At 38.4% G+C, this 18,220-nt stretch overlaps 1 protein-coding gene across 1 annotated transcript in view; it reads left to right on the forward strand.

Annotated features, from left to right (window-relative positions):
- The window catches only part of TRAF3 (TNF receptor associated factor 3), a 69,944-nt gene that overhangs the window by 25,598 nt on the left and 26,126 nt on the right, over positions 1-18,220 (forward strand). Inside the window, exons 8-11 of the mRNA XM_066552507.1 lie at positions 9,828-10,084; positions 13,333-13,384; positions 15,626-15,730; positions 16,625-16,792. Of these exons, the coding sequence (XP_066408604.1) occupies positions 9,843-10,084; positions 13,333-13,384; positions 15,626-15,730; positions 16,625-16,792 (567 nt within the window). The 5' untranslated portion in view covers positions 9,828-9,842. The remainder of the gene's footprint in view (positions 1-9,827; positions 10,085-13,332; positions 13,385-15,625; positions 15,731-16,624; positions 16,793-18,220) is intronic.

The following is an 18,220-nucleotide window of genomic DNA, read 5'->3' on the forward strand; positions in this document are numbered from 1 at the left end:
TTACTGTTATTCTTTTTTCCCCTTTTTCTTCTTGATTAAGAAGCAATGGATTCAGACACAGCTGAAGACATCATCTCAAATGGTGGGAAATTTCACTCAGGATCAGTGAGAGGTTGAATTCTGTTTATGAATAAATGTCTTCCATGCAGTTTAGTGTTCAGTAAAATAGTCTGATGATGTCACGTGCTGTGTTAATTTCTAGAGTTTGATTAGTATTTGGGGCAATATTTCTTTCTTAGCTGAGTTCATAGTACATTGTGTTCACTGGGATAAAATGGAAGAGCAGGAGATGTTTTATGAGAGTGAGTTAATTTCCATGAAAGACAGGTTAGATAGTTTTTTTGCATTTTGGATGAAGGCTTAGAAAATTTAGTTAGAGTGGAACAAACTTCATGTGGAAGTGAGAGACTGTGGTTTTGAGTTTTCTGGTATGGTCATGTCTATTTGCACAGCACTTCATTTCAGTGTTGAGTTCAAAAAGTGCCAAGCCATACTTGAAGTTGCATTCTCTTTCATTTACCAGATTCCTCTAAACTCTGCTGTGTTCAGAATTTCCTGGGAGGACTATTTTTCTTAAAGATGAGCTGCATTTTAAGATTAATTAAGTTGTATTTTGTAGGTATTCTTGAGAAGGCAGTTTTGCAGTAATTATTCATAATAAGCTTCTTGAAGTGCTTTGGGTTTTTTTCTTTTTATTTGCTGGTCTCTGACACCTTTGCCTTCACATACTTCTAATTGTAGAAGATGAGGTACTACCTCTCTTTTTTCTCTGCTGAGATTTCAAGGCTGGATTCATGAGGAGACAGCACAGATGCACTTTGTCAGGAATTGGAAATGCAGAAATATTCTTCATGGACTTGGCAGACAGCAGTGTAAATAGGTAGACTCTGATTTGAGGAATATCTTTTGCTGTTCTGATAGACTTGAAATTTTGTTAGATTTGAAGCCGAGGATCTCTTTGATTAACAGAAAGTAAAAGAATAGCATTGATCAATAGGTCTTGGTTCAAGAACAAAGAAAAGGTTGACAAAAATACTGCAGTAATTTTTTGATCTCTACTTGGTGATTTCAGAGATGAAGAGACTTTGTCTTAAGTTGCTATAATTGATAAGCAACTTGTTACTGATTATTCATGCAGCAGATTTTCCTTGAAGGCACAACTTGGGAGGAAAAGGGGACTAGACTAGGTCACTAGAGGATGAGCCATCATTTTCTAGGACTGCATGCCAGGGTGAGAATAACTGGGGCATGCTCTTTGCCTTTACCCTTGTTGGTCCTTGCTGGGGTTTGTTGTTGCCCAGTCACAGCAGGCAGAAGTAGGAATCCTAGTGAGCAGCTGGGCTTTTGGGTGTCTGTGATTTGACACTTGTATCATGTGGGCCAAACACTTGTGTGCTGTGCAGCAAAAGTAAAGAAAGCGTTAGACCTGCTGTAAAAAAGGAATTGGAAGAAATCTGGACTGATGGAAATAGCTTTCCATAAAAACAGAGTACTTCAAATGCAAATATAAGCTGGTTTTTCCTAGTTCTCTCTTCAAAGCACATGTAAAACCATTTTGAAAGATGAAACTACCTTTAATTCCAAATATGATTTTCATGGCGTTTCTGGGAATATTTTATCTGAGTATATTTGTTTTGCAGAAGATAAAATGCTTCCTTTGTAAACAGAGCCAGAAGTTAAAAAAATCAAAAATTCACAGTGTTCAGCCACTTCCCCCACATAGGATTGTCATATGTATCTCAATCATGGACTTCCCCTAAACAGGCAGAGGAAGAGATTAAAGTATACTTTGTTCTGTGATCATCTGATTATCTTTTGATCTTTCCTGTTCTTTATCTGCTTCTACTAAAAGCCTGGTATAGAAATACAGATCACAGCTGGGGGTTAACTTCACAGATGAAATGCAGTAGCTTTGTCTAGGGGTGCATGAGAGAAAAGAGGAAATGTACAGGAACCTGAATTGGAAATGCAGAAGAATACTCATCGTGAGCTTGGACAGCGTTTCTCTTATCTGTTGTCTTGTGACCCAGGCTGTCAAAGCTTAAGAGGTCTTTTGATTTCTAAAAGATGCTTTTGATTTCTTGCACTTCAGATGACTTTATACTGTATTTTGGTAGCCCAGTGAGATTAGGAAGTAATTACTGAGAGCTGTAGATAGCAAGTGTAAGTCAAAATACAAACACTTTATTTTTACTACTGCCTGAGGCTGAATCTTAAAGCTGTTTTGCCAACCCATGTGTCATGATTCAAAGGAATGCTGTAAACTTTCAAAAAAGCAAGAGTTGAGCATAGTGTCACATAAAAATCAGCTTTCCTTAATTGCACTGACTTACCTTTTCTGCTGTCTTTTTAATAGATAAAATTTTAGCCCTTTAAAAGTTGTGTTTTTTTCTTTTCTTTCATCTGGTGAAATACGTGTTTGACTAAATGTTAATTGTATTCAGCATATTATTGGATAGTTACTAAAAGTGTCAGTCCCTGGCTTCTTGGGCATTCTGAACTATGTTAATACTATGTTATTACTTGTAAATATTACTAATCTAACCTCTTAGAGCTGATGTAATTACTTTCCAAATCTGTCCTTTATTTAGAATCAGAAGTTTGTTACACAGAGCAGGAGGGAGTATATGTTAGAGCTCTTTTCATGACAGCACAGTCCAGCAGACTTGCTAAATTGAGATCCCTTGTATGGGGATGCTGTTTTGTTTAGTCCCCTAAGACTCTTCACATGGCTGTGTAGACTTGTTTTTGAAAGAAATACAGCCAAGGAAATAGATAAGTTAAAAGAATAAAACAATGTAAAACATAACTTATCTTTTATTTTCAGCTCTTCAGTCATCTTGCAAACTAGAACATGGGAAATACGCAATATTTTTTATTAAAGTGACACATGGTTGTTCTTTTGCAAGAATATCATGATAGCATCTTTTGATTACGCTTCTGATTTTCTAGGTCAGATAGGAAAAGAAGGAATAGCCTGTTCCTTCCAAACCAAAAATAATTTTCTTATTTGTTCAATAATTTCTACAGGCTAGAGCCTGTGGAGATTGTGGTGAAATATGGTTTAATTGCTTGAGATCATAGCAGTTCAAGTATCAGAACAGGCCTTTTTGCTGCCTAAGAATATCACATCATAATTGCTGCAATAAAAACTCCTGACAGAGGGGGGGTGTTAAGTGCTGGGAGGAGTTGCTGGGAGAGGTTGCAGTTTCTTCACCCAGGGAGTTTTGAAAACTCAGCAGTGGACCTGACCTGACTTTGAAGATGGTCTCCTCTGAGCAGGAGGCTGGGCTGGATGACCTCCAGAGGTGCCTTCCAAGCTCAGCACTGGGAAACTGCACTGATGAGTGGTTCTAGAGAGCTTGCAAGTGGCAGAAGCTTCCTGTGTGGAGAATACTCAGTGCACATCTTCCCTGTGTTTTCAGATGCTTGGCCTACTTGCTTATATCTCATTTTTCCTGTTGCTCTTCATCTGTTCTATTATATGTATGATCTCCAGGTCTTCTTCACAGCAAGGAAGGTGCATGCCTATGAAATCATAGGGCAAAGTTTAAAGTAGTTAAAATAGCCTATTTGTTTTAGCACAGAGAAAAAAAAGTTTTAAATATCAATGGTGCTTTCATTTCTGTACAGGAATTAGACTTGGTATTTGAGTGTGTATATAAAAGAAGGTGAGGAGTGGTCTCATTCTCGCTATATAAAGTTGTATCAGTGTGGGTCACTTAGCAACCCTTCCTTACCCTCCTCAGAATATTCTCTCAGAGCATGTCCTGGAAATACCTGAATCTCTGGTTAGTTGGTCCTATATATATATTCTCTGGAGAAATAGTAAATAGCACTTCCAGCATGAAAAATGCATGGAGGTAAAAATAAATAAATCAGTAGTTCCCTTGTGCAAACAGCAGGAGTGGACATGCCAAGACCTCTGACCTCACACAAAACAAATTTGATGGATGATTGTCTGCTTTCAAACCTGCCACTCCAGTGCTGCCTCAGTCATGGCCTGAGTCTTTCTTTGGAGTGATTCAAGCTATTTGCATTTTATTTATCTGTTGTTCAGTGCCCCTGCCCAGACTCAGCAGTGGGGCTTTGCCAGAAGGCCAGGCTGAGGTGTGGTGGATGTTGTGAGAACGATACTCTGCAGTTGGACCCCTTCATGCTTGAGAGCTCCAGAGTAAAGATTTCCATGGCAGCCTTATTTTAATATTTTTGACAGGTGTGCCCTGAGTAAACTGATAATATGTTGTCACCAATATACTGCTTTCAGCTTACATTGCTGTTCTAACAAGACATCAGAGTATGCCAATACATGTTGCATATTTTAATAGCACTTGGAAACAGAACCAACTCAGAAGACTTACCTAAAAATGGTGAAAGAAAGATGGACATTCTTTTCAGTATGTTCTAGGAATTTCTTATAACTATAAAATGCTGAAATATAAGACAAAGTTCAGATTGTTTTAATAATTTAATTTTAAGATAAAGGTTTCTGTGTGCTAACTTGAAGCAATAATTCTTGATGATAGAAAGCAAGTGAGCTGGAAAGACTGAAGATCTGGAAATCCCTCTCCTGGTACCTGGTTATGTGTCTCTCTGAGGATATCCTGTGGAGTATGGAAGAAAATTCCGTGAAGAGCAGTGAAACTGATGAAGTTTGTTTTCCTACTAATCTGTGCTCTACATCCTTTTTTTTACCCCTATTCCCCCCTCCTCAAAAAAACCCCAAACAAAACCCAACCCAAAAAAAAGCAATAAAACAACAAAACCCCCTAAATCTCCAGCCCAGCCCTGTTTTTATGGTTCAGGAGGAGACTGAGGCCATGAAGCTTGGCGGGACAAGAGGGAGCAGGTGTTCCTGGCTGGTTTGTGTGTGTCTGTGCACTGACTGACTGATAGACCATGGGGGTGCACTTCTATGGCCTCTTGCTCACTGGGACACTGCATTCAGTTGCTCTTTCTGTTCCCCTCATAGCTGCTCATTTTCATGGCAGCACTGTCCAGTTGGTTCCAATGTGGTTTTGGGAGGCTGAGAAGAGAGACAGCACAATCACAATCCCTTATCTCATTAAAAGCTAGACTGAAAAATTATACCCCAGGCTACCCAAAAAATGACCTAGTTAGGATGAGATGCTGAAGTTTGTGTGCTTTTACATGTTTTAGATACAAAAATTTTTTAAGAGGAAAGGTTACTTTTCTGCTCTGATCTTAAGCTTCTTGTCCCACTTTAGGTTTCTCTTTTTGAGCTTAATTTAGATATTGTGCAGGCAAGTGCTGTTCTGTTTGAGGAACTCCTGTTCTCAGTGCAAATTGTAATTTGATCAAAAAGCTTTGCTGTAGTAATAACCAAATTAAACAGTGTCATGCATTATTCTCTTCCAAGGTGCTGTAATGAAAACATTTATTTCTAATAGCTTTTTTCTCTTTTTGCATTATAAAGCTGTGGCAAAAGCTTATTTGCTTCATATTGTCAATATACTGAAACAGTCTTCATGCAGAGCCTTCTAGGTTCCAAATCCCATGGTACCTAGTACAATCAAATTTTTTAGGAGTGTTTTAGATTTATATAAGAATTAATTTTTTTTTCTGTTTTTGTTAGGATTCAAAATTTATTTTGAATTTTTATAGAAGCTTTATTGTATTTCAGTGTCACAAACTGGCTTTATTCCCTAAGAACAAATCATAAAGATATGTGCTAATACAGAGCACCAGTGCAGATTTTTAGGATGTTTGCTCTTTGGGCAATGACAATAACACTCTTGCTGGAATAAGGAAAGAGCAAAATGCCTTTTGTTTGGGAATTCCCGTGCTTCCTAATTCTTGGAACAACTTCGTGGGTAAACTCACTTTTGCTTCCAGTTTCTAGGTTTCTGTACTGATATTAGTGTTAGTTAAGCACCAACAAATTGTTCTGACCTTCACTGCAGTATATACAGCTTGAAGTATCAGCTGGGGTTCAGCCTCAGTTGCTTGAATTCCTCTTGTATTGAGCAAGAGTAGTGACCAGACTGGAGCAAGCAGTGTCACAGTGTCACCCATCTGATGGCCACAACAATGTCCATTCAAGTGTGAATATTGGCATATGCTGGCTGCAGGAGAGGTGGCTGAAAGCAGCAGTGGACTGAACCAACCTTTGTTGACTGTGCCTCTTTATGTGCTTATCTGTCCTGAAAAGTGTTTGTCCAAGGTTTAACAGTTTTGAAAGACATCTAAAAGTCAGATACTTTTATTGTGATAATCTTTTCCCACAGATAAGAAACTGGAGTGTAAGAACTAGCTGGTGATTAATTAGGCATTAAGATTTAGCTTGCTGAACAAGAACCAGAGTTTTTGGCTGGATGGCACCTTGCCATGCCTTTAAGAATCAGAGGCCCCCACCAGAACAGGCCCATCTTGGATGCCCTAGCTAGGCTCCTCTCCCTGCTCTGGAAGGATGTTAACTTCACTGCCATAAGTACAGAGTACCTTACTGAGCTGTGACTTCAAATTGCTTCTTGTTGGCAGTTTGAAACATGATTGTGAGGGAATAATCCAAGTCCTGCTGTTAAAGGTTCCTGCAAAGGAAGAGAAACCATTGCAGCTGACACCCTGTAGTGGCATGGAAGTCATAACAGAATGCTGTTTCCAAAAGGGTGGCAGCTGAAATGTTTATATTTTCTGTGCTTGTGTTCACTGTTCCCACATGCAGGTGTAGGAGCATGTAACTAATATGCATGAAGGCAAAGCTCTGTGCAGACAGACAGACAGACCTCACTTCTCCCCATCCCCTTGTTAAATACTGCTTGTTCATTGTAATAAGGTTGTGGTGGTCTTGCAGGCTCAATGTTCTATTGTATTTTATAATAATACTTCATGAATGGCTTCCCAGTTTTGCTGCACAAGAAAATGCTGGCATTCAGAGTACTGTGGAAGAGAATTCCTCACCAGTCTGGCTGCTCTACTGCTGAGCTTGTTTAGCTTTTCTGGTCTGACATATTTCTTCATAAAATAAATACGAAACCCAAGGCAGACAAATCTTTAAGCATGTCCCATAGTATGTTTCATTTGTCAGTGTGCTTTCTGCTTCTTTTCTGTGACAAGATATCCAAGATGTCAGTTCCAAAAGTGGAGTCCTATGGCACCCTGTGCACTTTATTCTGGTGTGAAATCTCTCTTGACAGCTGACAGTCCAGCCTGGAGCAGTTTTGGATCTCAGTGAAACTCTTACCTGCTGCTCATTTGGCATTCAGTGCTCTCTGTGTTAAGTCTTGAATATTCTCCTGTCATCCCTGCCTGCCTCCTTGTGACTAATTATTCCATTTCCTTGAAGAAATCATGCTTTTGGAAGACTTCACATCTCCAATCATCTTTAGCTTCTTTTTGTTCAGAAGAAGGTTAATGGGGAAGCAGACATTCAGTAATTTTGGACTGTGACTTGGAAGTTTGGGAACTTTGTGCTCTCTTGACTTGACAATTCTCCTTTCAGCATCTCTTTTAGTGCCTCTTTTTCTGTATTTCTTTTGTGGGTTAGAAGCAGGTCATGCCTTGTTTCTTCTGTCATTTTAAGGAAAGTAATGTCCCCTGTGTTGTTCTACAAATCAACATGCTTGAAGTTGGCCTCTGACTTCAAGAATTGCCAGAATAGTGGAGGTCTTGAATATGATTAAAAAAAAATACACAGCTGCAGAGGGGAAAAAGGTATTAGTATCTATAAATCAAGGAACTGAAACATTTACAGATTCCTACACTGCAAGTGCCAAATGAAGCTTTTCCAATCATACACATAGGAAGCAAGTCCCTAGGTAGCTAAGTTTCAGCAGGCTGAATACTTAAGGAGTTGGACTTTTTTTCCAATGCTAATCTTTTCTCTTAAAACCACAGAAAAAAGTGTCAGGTCCTAAGCTCTGCATTTCCCCATGTCCAGCCACTGATGTACAGCAGCAGCACATTTGCCTTGGGCAGTCTTTGAATCTTGACCACTTTTGTAAGCTGCTGTCCTTCCTCATTCATGGCACTTCTGTGAACCTCCTTGTCTGTATCATGTTCTCAGCATCAATCTCATTTCTTTTGTGCTGGTTACAATCTTGAGTTGCCTCTTCAGTGTCATTATTACCTGCTGGGTTTTTATGCTTGCTGCTGAAACTCTAGCTAAGGTCTGAAATAATCTAAATTTCCTCATTAATGAGAAGTGTGACTCACTTTCAGTTCAGCACAGACTTTTTGGTTCTTTCACATACTGTTCTGTCAAGACACAGGTCTCTGCAGTCTTTGAAGAGCAGAGAAGAGATAGACTAACATTAATTCAAATTATGGATCAGAATTTATAGTAGCTTTTCAGTTCATAGAACCTGTTGGGTTTTTCTTTTTTTTCTTTTTTTTTTTTTAATTTGTTGTGTGTTTGTGTTGTTTTGTTGGTTTAGAATAAAACACAATGACTGGGTCTGTGTGCCAAGTTAAGAGAATGGGTTCCTTGGGCTCTCTGGGTTTGATGGAGATCAGAAAGGCTTTCCCCTGGGCAAGGGGGCAATGAAGTGAGAATTCTTCACTCGACACCTCTACCCTTGCTCAGCTGGTGTTGTAAAAATGTGAAATGGTCTCAGCATTGAGTCACAATGATTTTGTCTTTTGTTTCTGTAAATAATGGCATCAGAAATCAAGAAAAATTCCTTACCCATTTAGTTTGCATGGAGAATTCCGTACCAAAATTCCAGATGCAGAAATTACCTACAAGTAAATATATTTCATTACAAATGTGTGGTTTTGGGCTTAGCAAGGGAAGGTAAGATACCACAAAAACTGTGTACAAGAGGGTCTGTGTATTTGGAATGTGCTGCATTTGATTCCCTTTGTGGCATTTGTGGACATACTTTGAGAAGTGAACTGTACCTCATTTCTTCATTCTGCTTCCTTAAACTGTGCTTTCTCCTGGATATGCTGAGCCTATCTAAGAGCACTTACACTTGCTTGACTATGAGATTAGCTAGGAAATTATTGAAAACACATTTTAAAACTTAAAATATTAAGGGATATCATTCCTCTGTTGCTCTGCTGATGCTTTGCATGCTGACCTAGAAGATAGATTGTCCAAGATAATAGGTACTGTAATTTACTCTTCAGCTGGATTCATTATTTTCTCAGCTACCTGTCAGTTGTGCTTAGCCCTGGTAAATTAATCAAATGGCCATGTTACATAGGCCCTTCTCTGCTGTCACTTAGACTTTGCTCAGCTGCTCTCTTCAGGTGAAGATGTGCCATGAAAAGGTTGGAAAGTGTCTAATGTGTAAAGCCCTTTTGTGGTGTTGTGAAGCAGACTTAAAGCAGCATGTCTTACACTATGCTATTGCAAAAGCATAGACAGGAAAAGTGGACAGAGGAGCTGGGCAGGCTCTGGGTACCCTGTGTAGGACACTGGTGGTTGTGTGCTTTTGCAGTAGCATTTGAGCAGGATCACATGCAGTACTGTACCAGAACACCTTCCTCACCACACCTCTTGCTGCCCCTAATGGTTGGACTTCAACATTAAGAAATACTTTTCAGAGCGAGAGAGAGAAAGATATGAATGAATCCCTGATGTATTCCCAGACTGATGGCCATAATTAACACTTCATTTTCAGGAACAGGTTTTCTAGAGCCTTTGAATATGTAGACTATTTTACAGATTTGCTATGCTAAATATACTTAGGCAGTAATGCATGTATATTGTATGTATAATGTATGTTCACGTGATGTGTGGACACAGATCTGTTCTTGATATTTTCTGATTTTATGCAATCTCTCATATGCTCTGTTTGTTTTATTTAAATGGCAAAAGAGATCCTAATTTCTTAGTTTTTCTCACTTTTGATTTACAGAAACTATCTTAGAGCATGGACCCCAGTAAGAAGTCAGAACCCCCTTTATCTGTAGAAATGGTACAGCAGAGGGCCAATCCTGACCGCAGTCCATCAGCATCCATCTATGTTCCAGAGCAAGGTGGCTACAAAGAGAAATTTGTGAATGCTGTGGAAGATAAGTACAAATGTGAAAAATGTCACCTCATCTTATGCAATCCTAAACAGACTGAATGTGGACACAGGTTCTGTGAAACCTGCATGAATGCCTTGCTGAGGTATGTTGTTTGTTCTGGTAGAGCATGTTGATACCTTTAGATGTTGTGAACTACTGATATTACTGTGAACACCATTGCAGCTTTAGGAGTATGTTGAGCCTTCCACTGTTTCTTGCTTGAGTATTTGTTATCTGTGTGCTGGTGCAAACATTTTTGCTCTACTCTGGTCAGAATAAGACAACTGGGTTTTCCATTGGTATTCTTGGAACAGTTGTTAAGGTGGTGTAATCCTGTGTAGAAATGTGTTAGGTAAGAATTTCATTCCCTGTGGAGGTCAAGTGGAGTAGCTTTTCACAAGACTTCTAACTTGGGTAATCTGGTGTCAAATACACACAGTAAATTGTCTGTGAGGAAGTGAGCTTGTACACGTTCCTTGGAGTGATGCTACCTAACCTGGCTGTGGACCCAGCCTCAGAATGGGTGATGGGACCCTTGGATAAAGGTACCTGCTTGTGGAGCAGTTTCCCTGTAGCCCTTCCAGCTGTTTGTTATGGGACTTGCACGACCTGTGGACTGCAGGAGGGTCAGAAAGGCTGGCATCTCTGTTACTGAGGTGTTTGGGCCAGAGTGCAAAGAGGTGAGTGAATGATAGAGATGTAAAGTGAATGCTGAGAAGGTGCAATCTTTCCCAGTCTAGATAAGAATAAAAGTGCAATCATTCAGGGGCTATCTAGGTTTTAAGTGCCTGTGCAACAGTAGATTTCTTTTCCTCTCAACTTTGGTGCATTACTGCTGGTTGTATTCAGTAATGTGATTTCAAAACTTTGTGTAATGTTTGTAGACCACTCAGCACACTTCAGTCTCCTGGGGTACATAAGCACCAAACCTGTTCATTTACTACTGGAAAAGCAGAAATACAGAAGATACCTGGCTTGATGAATGTTGCATACTGGACTACTATCAGAGAGAGCATTTGACTTTGGAATCCTTGGTGATCTGTTTACTTTTTGTGACCACTCTGACTCTTGATGCTGGTTTATATGTCACTTGGAAATACTGTAATCTGATATCTAATACTTAGATATATAAGTCAAGGCTACATGCAGCATGGCAAAGGAGTATGGAAGTTATTACAATACTCAGTCTCCTGATAAAGAGTAATCTCTGTACTGGGCAAACACAAGGCTCACTAATAGCTCACTAATAGCTCACTAGTGCACTCCTGCAGGTTTTGTGCCTACAGCATTTCAAATTTAAAACAACAAGAAAAAACCTCACCAACTTTACTTTTGATACACAGTGTGAAGTGAGGTGTGGTATTTAAGAAATGCAGTTATTTCTTATTCAGTATGTGTTTTTGGAAGACTCTTACAAGGTTAATAACAGTGACTGCAAAAAATCAAACACCTGCTATGCTTGGATGTGAACGGGTTGGCAGAGCAGATCTTTGACAATCTAAGCAGTAACAATTCCGGCATTGCTAGAGTCTGGGCAATTTTACTTCCCTGCTGTGAGATATGCACATGTGCTTATTACAGTGTAGCCAGAATATGTGTAATTTTATCTTCCTGACTTTCCAACCAGTCTGTTACTGAAAGGACACATGCTTTTAAGGCCATTGAGTTATTTTACTTTATTTAAGTACTTGTTATAAACAAATCCTTTATTAAAATAAAATTTGCATCCTCCCCCTTTATTTTTTTTTAATAAAAAGCATGCCATAAAATTGAGAGTAAAATGAGTTTATGTTGGTCCTGTATTTGGTACAAAATTTTTTCATTCAGTGTTGATATGCTGCTGCATACACAAACACAGTAATTGTATGCTAGCAACTTCTGTTCCAGGGTTGTTTGAGGACAAGGAATTGGGAGTTAGTGGAGATAGAGCAGTAAAGATGTCTGCTCAGTATGCAAGAGTAGTTTGAAAAAACAAGTAGGATGCTTGAGTGAATTCAGTAAGAGCAAGGAAAGCATGACATTGTATTAAACACTATATGCCCTGATGTAGTTTAGATTACTTTTTTTTTTCCCTGACTTATGAAAAGCATTACAGGTATTGAAGCTTCGAGGTACTTCAGATGCCCAGAAATATGATGAGACACAAAATGGTTGAAGAGCAGAAGCCAGCGAGATGATTTGAAATAACCATGCAGAATATATAACATAATTGAACTTTTTCAGCCTTTTACATTGATTTGCACTGCTGCTAGCAGCCACAGCCTGTCAGTGAGTTGCTTCATGGAAGAATTCACGCAGCTTTTACCTGGTGCTTTTCATCTTGGTGCTTTACAAGGGAGATAATTTTGACTGTTCCCATTTTATGTGGGGAAAAGGAGCTAAAAAGGAACAGAATCACAGAATCACTAGGTTGGAAGGGGTCTTCAAGATCGAGTCCAACCCAGCCCTAACACCTGAACTAAACCATGGCATTGAGTGACACATCCAGTGTGTTTGAAACACATCCAGGGATGGCAACTCCACCTCGAAGGAAGCAGCCGGCTCTGGCGGAAGGTGTTCCTCTCCATGGCAGGGCAGTGGAGCCAGATGAGCTTTGCTCTCTTCCAACCCAATGGCAGGGCAGTGGAACCAGATGAGCTTTACTCTCTTCCAACCCAATCCATTCTATGATCCTAAGAGGTTTACACTACAACACTTGGCCGGTCAGAGCCAGAAGCAGCTGTAGAAACTCAGGTTTTCTGCACTCCAGTTTCTCGTCACAGCCTGCCCTGCTCCTGATTCTGCCCGTTGTCCAAAAGGTCACAAGTTTAATAATTAGTTTACTAAGACAGCTACAAGACAGTATTTCAGATAGAGGAGGCAGCAAGCATCTGTAATGGTTGCTAAAACCAGAACAGACTTGAAGGACATGGACATAAATACTTTTTTACCCTAAAAGGATGCATAATTGACTATCAGAGAAAGTAAATTTTCATTAGGTATTGTTTGAAAAACAATAATTAAAGAGACAATATGCCTATTTTCACAGATTGAGAAATGACAGCAATTTTGGATCAGGTGCAGACTGAAAAAAAGGAATGAGTTTTGCCAACTTGAAAACCACTTTGCAGTTGTCTGGAGATATTGTGGTGATTTTACTTCTTTGGGAATGCCAGATACTTTCCACTGAAAACTCAAATGTTCAAGTTTATTGAAATAATGTTGTATTTTCTCTTTATAATGAAGTATATCCACTTTTAATGGTTTAGAATATATTGAATAATGAAAATGAAGTGCCTCATAAACGGAAATTTTTGTGCTACAAAAATTCAGGTGAGCTAAAATAGTTTTTTTCTTTTCTTTTGTCTTCAGATCTTCTAGTCCAAAATGTACAGCGTGTCAAGAAAGCATAGTAAAAGATAAGGTATTGTTAAAATAATTTCTTATTCAAGAGTACTGAACTGTGTGGCATCCGCAAGTTGTGTTACTGTTAGTGGTAATTATTTCATAAACCTAACAAGCTGCCTAGAAAGGTAGGTTTGTCATAAAACCTAAGCCATGCATTTTATAGAGGTAGGTGGCTCATTTTTCCTGTTAACCTCGTGGTAGAAAACACATCAGCTTCATCCCAAAAAGTCTAGACAGGTGTCACATCTTGTATTCATAGTTGGGAGCTGCAGCAGCATGTTGCACTTGTCCTCCCATCAATCAAGAGGATGATAAGAAATGTTCCATCTCCTGTAGATGCAGGGATGTGGCAGGTCTAGGTGAACACTGATTTGGCTTTAGACCAGTGGCTGCTGTTTCACTCCTCTCTTTTACAGTGTGGTGTCCAGTGAACCCCACTGGAATTAGGACAGTGGGGAGTTACAGTAATGATAAGGGATAAGATTCTTTTTTATAGGTGTAAGTTATTTCAGTGATACCCTCTTCACTGTTTTTCACATCAAAACTTTTGCTGCCTTTGAAACGTTGAAGGTAGAAAAATTTCTTGGCTTAGTACATGGTTTATGTGGTTGGACATTATTGCTAAAGTGTTCAGTAAATTATTTGTGCTAGTACTCTTTCTTGCCTAAATGAATACTCGTCTGTAACCATTTTGAAGAAAAGGTTGGTGGGTATGTTAATATCTCTTGTTTTAATCCAAAACAGTTCTTTGAACAGTGCTCAGTGTAATTTAGTTTTGACATGGATGGACTCTCCAGGAGCTCAGACTCGTGATGCCTAATTTATTTGTTCTTTTAACTCTGACTTTCTGGCTCTCAATATACATAAATATGTACATTTGTTGTGAAACTTCAAGTATCTTTAAAACAGGACAAGAAGCCCAATGGATACTAAATACCTGATGGACTGATTGTGCAAATCAGTGTTTTCCATGAAACTGGACACCTCTCTTCCCACAGAAGTCCTCTTCCCAACAAGTCCTGAATCACAGAAATGCTTTTAGATAGTCTTTGAAAAACTTTAAAGGTTGTCTTCTTCCTTTATCTTCAGTCAACAAAGCTCTGCATACTGACCCTATGAATTACTTTGGAAGAGATACTGCAGCATAGCCAATTGATTATTTAAATGAGACTTGTTGATTCATTAAACTTCCCACACGCTTCTGAAAAGTAAATAGAAATCAGTGACCTGTGTCAGATGGGATCAGATGAGAATGATTGCAGTGTTCCCTTCTTCACTGATACTGGGGATAGGTTCATAGTCACTGTGGGCAGGTGGATTATAATTCTTGGTTAAGTGTTAGCATGCAGAACCATTCCATAATTACAGGAGTGCTGCAGTGTGCACATTATCACAAGAGTCTGTTTATCAGAAAAGCAGTCATAGGTTGGGCTTGGTTCTTGAGGTATTTCTTAATGGCTATTAAAGCAGTTGAAAAACACTTAGAAGGTTATCTCTGGTTTTGGATTTTAAAATAGCAGTAATGGTTTTCAATTCTTGTATCTGTCTAGTTCCTGCCTGTTGCAGTTTGGCTCCTTGAGAGTTCAGTTGTGTTGTCCCTTATAGGGTAAAACTCAAGCCCCACCTCTCTATTTTTAACTTCTTCCAGTTTTATTATGGACAAAAAACACTGAAAGTGCTTATAAACATTAAAATAGAGAGATAGTTAAAGCCTACTTATCTGTGAAATAAAAAATCTCCTTCCCTCCAAAACCTTAGAAAATATCTGTAATTTTACCACTGAAGTGCAGGTAGGTATTCCAGCCATCCCATCTGGTAATTTTGGGACAACCATCCATGAAATGCTTCCTCTCCAAACTACTGTGCTTTAAGTCTCTTTTGTTCTGTGGTGTTGTGCCTAATACAGCAGCTGCCCAAACAATGGAGAGAGTTCTAGCTTGTGCAGGCCTAATATTGGCAAGCAAAAAAGGAAATTTGGTCCTTTCTTGTACCTTTCCCTTTATTGTATTTACAGTACAGCTGAAACAGTAGTAGAGTATCTGTCCAAATACTCTTTCATTGAGCTGCTTCACAGTGGAGGAACCTCAGTGTTGTGCACATTCTAGAAAAATAGAATAGCAGGATTTTATTTCTGGCACATAAAGCTAGAACTGAATGACTCTGCTGTAGCTGAACTGCATGGCTTCTACTTTATTTGGACTTGCATATCCTTGAGTGGTTTTCAGTTTCTAAAATAAAGTTATTTTTGATTTTTCAGGTATTTAAAGATAATTGTTGCAGGAGAGAACTACTTGCCCTTCAGATATACTGCAGAAATGAAAACAAGGGCTGTAAGGAACAGCTATCTTTGGGTCAATTACTGGTAGGTTAATCTAACAGTCATAAGCTTTCTTTTGAGTTAAAGAATGATGAAAAAATTCTTACAAATTAAAATGACAGCCATTTTAAGTGTTTCTTAATTTATTTTCACTGGTGGTTAATATGATTTAGAAATGTTACAATAGATTTAAATTGTTTTAAAACTCAGCTTTTTCATGAACTGTAAGGAATTTTAAAAAATCATGTGATTGTCTGGCACTAAAGCTTGGAAATACAAATGTATGAACCAAATGAGCACTGGAAGGAGAAATAGAATAGTGAAGAATCTTAATGTGTACTTGACAAATGTGAGAAATTTGCCTTCTATTTTAGTGTGTTTTATTTATCTTAATCCTCTCATGTGGTGTTTATGCATGAAACTAAACCTTTGGCTTCTCCAAAGTTGTGTAAAATAAGCTGTAGCTGTTTTGGTGAAGGCATGAGATAGCAGTAATTCAGTAATTCAACAGTTGTGTGGTGTGGCTGCACAGCAGTTTGCAGTGAGATGTGTAGATTCTTGCTTTGAGTGAGCAAGCTCAGGTACCTAAACAACTTAAAGCAGCATCTATGTTTATGTGGAATAATATACCTTTAAAAAGAGCACTTACTTTTTCTTTAAATATCCTGTGTAGCATTTTGTGCTGTGTTAGAATGCTTTTGGTGTAGGAGTAGCTCGTGTACATCTGTAATGCAGTGAAATCAGCTGTCCAGGTAAAGGGACTGTACAGTCAGAAATGTATTCCTCAGTAGATTTGTCAGTGTATGCTCTTGTGTGATACAGTTCACAAAATAACTCTCCTTACTTTGGTTCTGAAGTTATTTAATGTTGGATGTCTTCAAAGGATGGAAGACATGCACAAAACTTAATTGGATTGACTTTTTTTTTTAAATCTTTCAGATGCATTTGAGGACTGATTGTCAGTTTGAAGAACTCCCATGTCCTCGTGCTGATTGCAAAGAAAAAATACTGAGAAAAGATTTGCCAGACCATGTAGAGAAGACCTGTAAATACCGGGAGACAACCTGTAAATATTGTAAAAGCCAAGTCCCAATGATTATGTTGCAGGTGCAGTATTTTCTTGTGTATATACAAGATTCCCTACATTAATGTAGTAATAACAACTCTTCTTGTCTTTCTCTGTAGCTGGCAAAAGAGTTTTGGCCCCTCAGCCAGAATTAATAATTCAAAAAAGAAAATAGGCTGACTTTTAAAACATGTCTTTTTCCTGAAAAAAAAAGTGCATTGAATAGGAAATATTTTCTTTATTCTGATGTTCAGATACTGCATTTTAAAAAGTTCAGATCCACTGCCTGATATTGATACTGAAGTTAATTTTGCTATGCTTTTTAGATTTTTTTACAATTTAGATAATAAATGCAACTACTATAATGACAATCAAATATTGTGCAAGAAAAGCATAAGCATTGCAATTGACTGGAAAAATAGCATCTTCTATGTAATCCTTCTTGGGTGCCGTGTGATCTGTTATGGGAGAAAGGGAAGAATGCAAAACCAGTTCTGTCTTATGAGAGGAAAGGAAGAATGTAAAAGCAAATTGTACCTTGGCATAACCAGCAGTGGTACATGACAGGCCTAGGATGAGTTACTGCTGTTCTTGGCATCAGAGTAGCTTGTGTGATAGGCAGCATATTGAGGGTTAGAATTGCAGAGCAGAGGTTGAGAAAGTCATGCTTACATTACACATAGAATTTTAACCTGACTGTGTTTATGTTATTTCACATGGAAAGATATTATGCTGAATCTATCTTGGTATGATTTTAATATTCTTTTTAAAATTCTGTCTACTTAGTTTCTGTAGTTTGATGGTTTTGGATCTCACACCTTCTTACTACAGTAAGAGTGATGAAATTTTATTCTCATTTTTGTTCTTGTGTGTTGTTTGTTAGGTGAAGTCTGACAATGATGAGAAATGTCCTTTGCTTGGAGATGTTGTTACAAAAAGGCATAGGTAGAAACTTGCCAAGTTCTGGTTTAGATTTGGCTCTGTTATTTGAGTGCACACTTGCAGGGGCTGGTAGTTCAATAACTGTGCCTTACCTAGAATAAGGTGGCTGAGACATGAAAATACACAAAAAAACATAAGGTCTGCCCTATTTATTTATCTATTTATTCTTGTACATTCTGATACAGAGGTGAAGTGTATTTAGGTAGATTAGGGATGCTGTTCTCCCAGAATTATGGCTAGGTGGGGATTGGCATGAGGAAAAAGTGACATTAAAAATGTATGGTGTCTTAACAGACAGAATCAGTGAGTTTTAACTATGTTCTGCAAACTGGATTGGCTGATATTTTTGGGGCTTTTTCCTAGATTTTTAAAAGTTCAGTGGTTATAGAAATGCAGATGGGCTTCTTTGTTGTGTCCTGATAAAATGTTATCTCACTATACTTTAGTAATAAGAATCAGAAGCTTAATGACACTGTGTGTTTGAATCTTAGAATCACAGAATGGTTTGGCTTGGAAGGGACCTTAAA

This window comes from Molothrus aeneus, chromosome 6, assembly GCF_037042795.1.
Source record: "Molothrus aeneus isolate 106 chromosome 6, BPBGC_Maene_1.0, whole genome shotgun sequence".
Classification (NCBI taxonomy): Eukaryota; Metazoa; Chordata; class Aves; order Passeriformes; family Icteridae; genus Molothrus; species Molothrus aeneus.